Source organism: Alligator sinensis, unplaced genomic scaffold (genome assembly GCF_000455745.1).
Source record: "Alligator sinensis unplaced genomic scaffold, ASM45574v1 scaffold895_1, whole genome shotgun sequence".
Classification (NCBI taxonomy): Eukaryota; Metazoa; Chordata; order Crocodylia; family Alligatoridae; genus Alligator; species Alligator sinensis.
In genome coordinates, this window is record NW_005842149.1 from 2,184,797 (window position 1) to 2,194,441 (window position 9,645).

Sequence of the window (9,645 nt, forward strand, 5' to 3'; positions counted from 1 at the left end):
CTGGCCTGATCCACTCCAGGCATGTGCCTGCATTTCTAGAATGAACAGTGGATGTCTGTCCACTTGCAAATCAGTTCAATCTCTGCAGGTTAGACTAACCTGAAAATATTGAATCAATTCAGGCTCAGGCTTTGTAAGTGTCTGTCCCTAGCTTGTGAGGCTTATTATGCACAGTATCCCATTAAATCAGTCATGTGTGTATGCTCATAGAGCAGTAAACCAGCAGAGATTATGGACATATCATGTGAGAAAAGTCATTACATTAGGTATAGGAACTTTGATTCTGTTATGTGGTTCATAGCAAAGCAGGGTAAAAACAGAAATACTGACAGTAATATAGCAAGCAGGCCATATATAGCAAGAGCTTTGTTTTTCACTTAAATTATATTTTAGAAGGCTATTTAAAGTCTACCAAAAACAAGATCTCAGTGCTCCTTTTTCAGCAAAAAGAAGTGTGCTCCAAACTTACATGCAGTTAACCCAGATGTTATTTTTGTTGTGATACTTAAAAGTAATGAATATATTACAAGTATAAACCATGACTTCCCTACTATATGAAATAACATCTTGAATGCAAAGTCACTACTATAAGGAAGTTATCAGGTGTATGTGGAAACACTGTTGCAAGTTTGCCCTAAAATTCAGTTTCAGAAAACAACAGAACCTTTGTAACAGAAGCAGTTAAGGCATTCCCATACTGGATAGCATTAGAAGAAAAATCCTGACCAAATCCTTGAAGAGCTGGAGTATATGCAATTCAAAATGGCAGCTTTGTACTAAACAAGAACCTGAAAGTGAAATTAACAGAAGGCAGAAAATGGTGAAACTAACTCACTGGTATCCTTTGTCTGCCATTAGCACTACCATTATCGCAACATTGCCAAACAATAGACAACCACACACAGCCCCGCCTCAAGATGCCCACTATATAAAATAAGCTGGAAATTTCAAAACTAGTATAAGCCCTCCAGTGTAGGGGACATACAATGAATATAGCGATTTCTGGAAATGGGGTCCTACAGTTAAAATGATGCAACTCCTCAGGTATATGCAGTTATAACAATATAAATTTGCCTTATACTATTATCACCTGTTGCCTCTTCCCCTCAAGGACTTGCCATACTAGTGTAAACTCACTTTATACTTATGCAACTGCATCTACTACAATTATAATTACTGAGGTAAAAGGCACCTTTACATTGCTGTAACTGAATGCGTATCTTGAGGATACCAATGTAATGCAGTAGAAAAATCAAACTCCTGCATATTCCTCCTTCAAAAATAAAATGAGTTGAATGTTTAGGGCAACTGAAACACAGGAACAAAACTGTCAGGTAAGTCACTGCTTTGTTTCATGGCTCTTTCAAGAGCAATGGCACAGTATTGCCTTTTAATGTGAAAATGCATCTTTGTCAATGCTGTTCTAGGCATTCATTTTAAATACAGCATTATTTTCAATAAAAAAAAAAAATGGTTTCTCTTGTAACTTGCAAAATGAGAAAGTATATTGAAAACACATGGGATTTAAAGCCTAAGCATGAGCAGCCTTATTCCCAATGAAGCTTTTGTAAGCCATTTTATTGAAAGTTTTTTTCTTTGCATTTCATTTCATCCTGGACAAATTTGGAGAATGTGTGTCAGCCTTCAAAGAAGTATGAAAACCATAAAATAACTGCTATAAGCTGCATGTTTGATTTGGGGCTTTATTAAAAACTATAGTTTTTACATCTTTTGATACAACTTGGAAGGGTTATTGTGCCTTCAATCTTAAATCACATTTGTATTTCAATTGCAGAAGAAATATGAAATTATAGCTAGCTGTGCTATAAAATGTGAGAGCAGTTTTATTGCATTGTAAACCTTTCAGGTTAACAACTTTGTTGAACAAAAAGTAGTTGTAAACAGAACATATATCTTCCATAAACATTGTGCAAAAATAATAAAACGGTCCCATTACTATATTTACATTTGGCATCATTTATTCATCCCATATAATAATAATAAAAATAATAATAATAATAATAATAATTAAAAAAAAATCAACACATCTAGAATTGTTCACCCAAATTCTAAGTTGCATTCCTTTTGACAAGCATCTAATAAATATGCATGTAGTATAAAAAACTACCTTACAGATTTTTAAAAATAAAATCTTTGCATATAAAATCTCTCAGTGCTGAAATATACTACTGAACTTGGGAATTAAGTTTACCTAATTATTCCTACCCAGCCTTTTAGGCTTTTGGTGCATACATGTTACCTGCCTTCACACTGTTATTGTAACATGTTGTGCTTTTTCTGTGAAGTTTGTGGGCAGCATGTGAACGGTATTTATACGGAATGATTCTGCATCACTGTTTGTTAGCCTTTTCCAAAACCCATTCGATCACCTAATAAAATAAAGAAGAAGCCGTGTTTTCCAATGTATGGTTTAATTTTGCTCAAAAATGACATCTGGAATATTCTAGGTCAGGTAAATATAACTGAAAAAGCTTACTTTGCCACAAGATTTAAAGGAGGCTTCATTTTTCAAGGAGATATCAACAAGTAGATAGAGCAGACATGGATATTATTGTATAACTGCATTTTTAATGCTAAGGCGTGCCTTGCATCTACAAAAAGGCATTTTTAGACTCCAAAAATGACTTAATGTACCACAATTTCTTCATGTTAGCAGAATGCCTCCAATTCTAATTAACTGGTGCCTGCCTTCAAAATAATGCCATTTCCTACTTTTCAAATGGAAAAAACCCACAAATGGTAAGAATACATACTAATTTCACTGTTGATGCTACAGCTTCATTGTTGGTGCAGTAGCTACATCTGTTGCAATTCCCCAGGCAGAGGGGCCATTCAGACCATCAGTCAATGCGAGTCCATTAGGGGTGTCAAAGATACAGCCCATGGAGCCCCATCATCTGGCTCCTGGGTCTTGAGCTGACCCCATGAGCTGGAGCTGCCCTGCACAAAGGCCTGGGAGGCACACTGCAAGCAGCTCCCACTCCAAGACCAGTTCTGCACTTGGCACCTACACAGGGCCAGGCTGGGCACGCCCGTGCATGCTGGATCCAGCACCTGCTCTGATTGGGCAGTGCATGCGCCACAGATCTGCTGCCTCTCTCACTCCCCTATCTTCCTCCACACATGCCAGATCTGGCACCTGCTCTGGCCAGTCTAGGGTGGGTGTTACATGTGGTACAGTCCCAGAGCAGCTAGAGTGGGCACTAGATCCAGCATGCTGGGGGGAGGTGGGAGGAGTCCATGGTCTCCTCCATGCCCAATCAAGCACCTGCACACAATGCTCACCCCAGACCAGGCAGAGCGAGCACGGGGGGGGGGGGGGGGGGGGGCGCGGGGCCGGCCTGATCTGGCCTGCAGTAACAGCCCTGTGCCACTCTTCTGGCCCACGGGGGCCATGGGACCAGATGAGTTTGACATCCCTGCATTATAGAGTCGGCACAATGAGGCCCTATGCAAGTGACTGAAGAACACCTACCATTGGGGATTTTAGGACTGCTAATACTTTGTTCCATCACAAAGCCATGGGCTTCCTATGAAGCCTTACATAATTGTTTGTCTACTATTCAATCTGTGAACTGGAAATACCACCTCCCTTAAGGTTTGTTTACTGGCAGTAGCATATATAATACTGTGAAGGGTCGAGCTGGCATGGAGACACAGGACTTCTGCATAGTTACTGCTGATTTCTTACAATCAATGTAACTTGGAAACAGGCCCCCATGGCTTCTTTCACAGACGTGCTTTATCCTGCACTTTCCTCTCGGCCTCTCCCAAGGGTTTTACCATTTGGGGAGGGGAAGGGGCATACCTTGTATTTTGTTTTATAGCACAGAAAACAAAAGACAATATTCACCCTACACTCAGATGGGCTCAGCCAGCCATCCCTCAGGCTTCTATTTACTGTTATCTATCCTGAGAGCTGAAGTCTGACATTTTGGCAACTGCTCCTCTTCAGGAATTTTATTTCCTTTTTTTAAGTCCCTTTATTGTTTCATTATCTCTGAATAGAAACGTTACTGCCATCAGTAAAGGAGGCAAACTCCCCTAATGGTCCATTTATAAGAAACTCCTCTGGGAGAAATAAAAATACTGTCAACATTTTTCTCACTGATGTGAAACAGGGTTTTAAGTCTCGCTTTCCTTACTTCAAATTTCTCTAAGTATTACAGTAGCTGCTATTACCGCAACATGCTGATGTCTGCAACTGGAAGTTCACAGAGCACTGATTTCTAAAGCACGCTCACAAGCCGAAGTAGGATATAACAAGAACACAACTGAGGGAATTCTTCTATTCATCCATGAAGGCTGTACACCAACTAACCTTAGAGGGATGTAGCAGCAACTGTATGCAATGCAGCCTCCTACAAAGAAACATTTTTCCAGAACACACAGAAATAGGATTACCTGTTTAGCATTGTTGTTTGCTGTTCTTTTCATCTCATCAAACAATCCTCTGGAAGTTTTCAGGTCCTAAACAGGAAACATATTATTGTAAAGAATGAAACCAAGAGGGCTGCGAACACCGACATACCAACTCCATAACCTACTCTATGACACTAGGTTACTTGCAGGGATTTGCCCCATTGTACTCCTAATGGAGGACCAGCTAGGACTCCCTCACCTAAGAAAATGGGTTAACCAGATATCTGTCCTCACTCCAAATCCATTAAAACTGGTTTATGCCTCTCCTGTAGTGACCAGAGATTGCCCAAACTTGTCACTGAGGTTTCATAGTTTTAGTCCCTTCCTGCTCCCTATATGGTTTTTCAAAGTAGCAGATCCACTATAGGATGCTCAAAACTCTAACAACTCTAAAAATGGAAAAGCCTATATACCAAAGGGTGTATGACACAGCCTTTAACAAAGAGCAGGACTCAGAAATAAATTTAATGAAGGAGCTAAGTTGGTAAGCAGGGGTGGAAATCAGAAGGGAGAAATCACCTCATCAGGGCAGAGATGTTCTGATGGAGTCTTATCCCTCCGCAGTCAAAGCTCATGGGAAGTAATGAATAGATAAAAAGTAGTAGGAAGGGAAAAGCAATCTATTGCATACATTCTGCCCCCTTTAAGGGATGCAACCCATCTCTGGGGAGCTCATAATACCACAACATTAGCACTACCCTACAGTGCAGTATAGAGCTGGATTTGAAAAGTTCCCGCAAGTTTCAGGTGAGGGCTGCACCAGTTAGTACCATAGGGGAAAGTCTGGTGGTGACCTCAGACAAGCAGGCCTTTGGAAGGCCAAAGGCAGCAGGTTTCTCTCTCTCATCTCAAACGTCAGATTTAAGCTCTCCATCCCTTTTCCTTCCTTTCAGTATCCCACAAGGAAACGGATCTGATGCCATCTTCTCTCATCAACTCTTCTCTATCTCCTATGAGCTGGGTTTGCCCCTTATTCTTTGATTCCTTACAGCTCTAAGGTTTTCAAGTGTTTATCTTAAAGAGCCACTGACTTACAAATCACTTTGGTTCTTCTGAAAAAATACTTCATCTTTTCGTAAAAACCTGGGTGATGTGATTTCATACAATGCTGCCAGGTGAAAAAAGGGCAGGACTGCTGTGCACTCCACAGAAAGTGAGAGAGAGCACTACAAAGAAAAGTAAAGATTACCCAGCATGGGGTTTATTGAAATTTCTCTCTTCATTTTGTAATCAGTGGACTTTGTCCTGAACAATGACTGTGATCATCACTGCCACAAAAGAAACATAATGGTTTACTCAAATGTATTTTATGCAAGGGAAGTCTTTGAAACCCTCTGCAATTGGTGTTTAGATTAGATTCTAGAAGAAGAGAAAAAATAGTAAGGAATGGAGACAGACTGATAATTACTGCAAGTTAAGTCAAGAGAGAACTTCTGATGATATACTAATATCTATCTCCAGACAGAGTCAGATTAGTTATTATACAGTGAAGCAATCCTAATTTAGTACAATGCAAAACACTAATATGTATAAAGCAAGGCTACATTCAACAGATGGAAAGAGCAGTGAATTCATGCAACTGGAGGGAAACATAAGATGGTCAGAAAATGGATGCAAGCAGGTTCAAGTATTTGGCATTCTGCACCAATGAGAAGCGAAAGCGAGTGCAGCTTACAATAGCTGAGGCAGAAGGGTCATGTCACCATAAAGCAAACTAAGAAGGGAAGGTATGATAAAGCAGCTACTCTGATAACTTCACCCTATTCTGCATCTTCTTCTTGATTATTTTTCTGGTTATATCTCATCCTGACTCCTCAGTGTCTGCTAATACTCCCACGCAGCATTAATTTAATGTAAGGTACTCTACTCTGCCATGTGCATCCTCCTACGGACTGGTAAAAGGAACCTAACTTGCATCACTTTTTATGACATGGACCAAAGGCAAGATCTGTTCTTTTGGATAAGGAATAGGACTTATAAGACTGGGCTTTACAAACCTTTCTTGTATAGAAGAGAAACCGCAAATGTTCATGGCTGATTGATAGCTCCAGCAGGTGGTGAAGTATACATTTAAATAAATACCTCATATAACAAACTCTCTGCTTTAGCAAAGTAAAGGATTAAAAATTATGCAAAACAAATATTAGCAATGTTGTTATAGTGAAGCAAACCTACAGTGTTTGCTACAAAAATCCTATTTGCCTGAAAAAAAATGTACATTGAACATGTGCAGTTAGCATTAAACTCTAATTTTAGACAAACCACTAATAACCAATCCCCATCAGAATGAAAATTTGTAAAAGTCCACAGCTCTCCTTACACTCTTCCAGCTTATGCTTTTTGATGGCTAATGTAATAATTCCCCAGTCATTGGGAAATACTGATACTGCCAAGTCTGGACCTCCTAGAACCTGCAGTTATATGCAGGATTGGAGGATTCTTATATATTTTAATGTGTGGCCCCCATTTAACAGCAGTATGAGTCTATGGCAGAAAAAATAGCCTTGACTCTTTAATCTTGGGATTCCATACTTTGCCTTCGAAAAGGGCTGACTACTCTCATTTTTACCAAATATTTTCCAACAATCAAAATGCAAAAGAAGCTAAACATATATTAAAGGGTATGTTAATACTTGAGCTTGACATTCTTTTCCTGGATGTGGGTTTGGTGGAATAACCACACACACACACACACGAGAGAACAAAAGGAAACACATACCTTTAAGTAGAACTTGGATATCTCAAACAGACGCTGGCTGCAGGATGCAAAGCATTCGTGGTCCTCTGCAATGCCGCGTTTCTGAAGTGTTTTAGCAACCACCTCCTTCAGCATCTTGGAGACAATAGGCACACTTGGAAATCAGGACCAAGAATAAAACTAAACATAACTTCTTCCTTCCTCTCTTGCTCCAAAGATTAATTTTAGGGAGAGACACGTAAATTGTACAAGAGACCAGGAGTTTAGGTAATCCTGATGTCCAAGTTTTGGTTCTACCACTAATTCATTTGACAGTTTTAAACAATCTTTTCCAATCTGCTTCACCTGGTAAATGCAGAGAATACCCTCTTATCTACCTCACAGGAGTGTTGAAGATAACTTAATAAAAAGTACTCTGCAGAGAGAATGCTTTAAATAAACTGCTGAGCAGTTGTTACAGTATGTACTGGTATCACTTCATACATAATTAAATTGTTTATCCCAAGTATAATTTGTACAACATCCTCCTTAAATCCTCATCGACTGGGAAGTATCACATGATGTACAAACAGGAGTTGGTAAGGAATACTCATCATCAGAATTAATTTACTGAAGAAAAATGTCTTTTCTGTAAAATCCAAATTTCTGCGGGGAAAAATCTAAACAGCAAGTCCTTTGCTTCCCCTCTGGAAAGTTCTCGTAAATCTGTCTGTCATTAAAAAAAACCTGTATTTCAATCCTTCTGAAATGGAATTTGGGGGACAATTCCTCCCTTTCCACAAAGCATTGGCATTTTTTACTTTTAAGTCAACATAGGATGAAAGAATTTCCCCTCTTTATCGTAAGAGACGTGAAGTCCTGTAACTATTATTATGGTTACCAGAAATATACAAGGTAAGGTGTTAAGTAGAGTTTAAGTTAGGATTATAGTCCAGGAAATACGAGTGATAAGAATTTTAGGTGATATCTTTTATCAGACTAACCATCACTAATGCCAGGCATGGATTTTTCTCTGGTGTCTTTAGTTCTACTTATCAGTTTTCTATATCTCCAAGCCTCTAATTTATATTGATTGGTATCCATTTTCCTTTTTTCTGCTTTTATACATCATACCTTTGTATTTAGCTTAGACAATATATAGTACTTTTCCTGCAATCATAATTCTCCTTGATTTCATCATGCTTCACCTGATTAGGGCAATATAAAAAGAAAAAAAAAAAAAAAAAAAAGGCAAAAAATGAGGTAGTCTTATTTCATTTTTAGAGAACAAAATCTTTACCCGTGTATGTTTCTGAGATCTTGATTCTTTCACTGGCTTTGAAGTTTCTGACTCTTGCGAACTTCTCTGACTTGTTGAGCCAGCCTTCATGGATACTTTTTGAGGTTGATTACTTGGTTGCTTAACAGGCACAGAAGTTAGAGATCTTGATCTTTCTGAGGATTGTCTTGTGACAGCAATGGAATGGTGACTCCCACTACTTCCACTTGCCTGAGACAGGACAGAATCTGTGCTTTCAGATTTTGTTAGTCTGGTGAGAAAAGAATGAAAAAAGATTAAGTGATTATGATCTTTAGGGTTTCGCCTCTACTACTAAAAATATTGCAAAAACATAGAATACTCCTCAAATGGAGGCTGAAAATGGTGTGAGGCACTCAACTGTTATCTATATTTCCTCCCTACTGATGGAAGAACACTTTTTCCTTACCTACCAAATTGTTCACTGGTGTGGTTAATGCACAATAGTTTTTTTTCCCAATCTGTGCTATCACAAATGCTACAGAGAAAAAAAAAAAAAAAAAAAAAAATCAGCTGGGAACAAATCAGCTAGCCATAAAAGGGAGACAGACAGCAAAGTCCCACCATTCACGCAGGTTCCTATCCTGTGTACAGGACCTCCATCTGATGCAGGAGGTACATGGTCCCACTAGGGGGAATGCCTTACTGGACCTGGTATTGGCAACGGGGGATGACATAGTAGGAGACCTACAGACTGGTGGTCACCTGGGGGACAGTCATCACCAAATAATAGAATACATCATAAGATGTCGAGTAGGTAATGTAACTAGTAGAGTGAAAGTGCTAGACTTTAGAAAAGCTGACTTCAATGAACTCAGGCATTTAGTCAAGGACACACTGCAGAGTAAGAGTTTTGAAGAGATGGGAGCCCAGGAAGGGTGGCTGTGCCTTAAGGAAATGATCCTTCGGGCACAGAGGGAGACGATCCCTACGCGGGGAATAAGGGGGAAAAGGGGCCAAGAGGCTTCCTTGGCTGACCAGAGAAATCCAGAGCAGTCTACGGGCTAAAAAGGGGGGCATATAAAAAGTGGAAACGGGGAGAGATTACTAAAGAGGAGTATACCTCCTCTGCTTGCACTTGTAGGGAGGCAGTTAGACAGGCCAAAGCTACCATGGAGCTGAGGATGGCATCCCAAGTTAAGGATAACAAAAAAATGTTTTTTAGATATATAGGGAATAAAAGGAAGGCCCAGGGTGGAATAGGACC

The 9,645-nt window shown here is 39.6% G+C and overlaps 1 protein-coding gene across 2 annotated transcripts in view; it reads right to left on the minus strand.

The window, feature by feature from the left end:
* Positions 1-1,685: 1,685 nt before the first annotated feature.
* Positions 1,686-9,645, minus strand: part of LOC102369134 (mdm2-binding protein) — a 20,429-nt gene continuing 12,469 nt past the window's right edge. Inside the window, exons 3-6 of one of the 2 annotated variants that reach the window (XM_006025476.3) lie at positions 8,421-8,670; positions 7,163-7,276; positions 4,426-4,491; positions 1,686-2,390 (exon numbers count right to left, since the gene is read on the minus strand). In XM_006025476.3, the coding sequence (XP_006025538.2) occupies positions 2,352-2,390; positions 4,426-4,491; positions 7,163-7,276; positions 8,421-8,670 (469 nt within the window). In that variant the 3' untranslated portion in view covers positions 1,686-2,351. The other variant, XM_025206264.1, reaches the window with a different exon arrangement.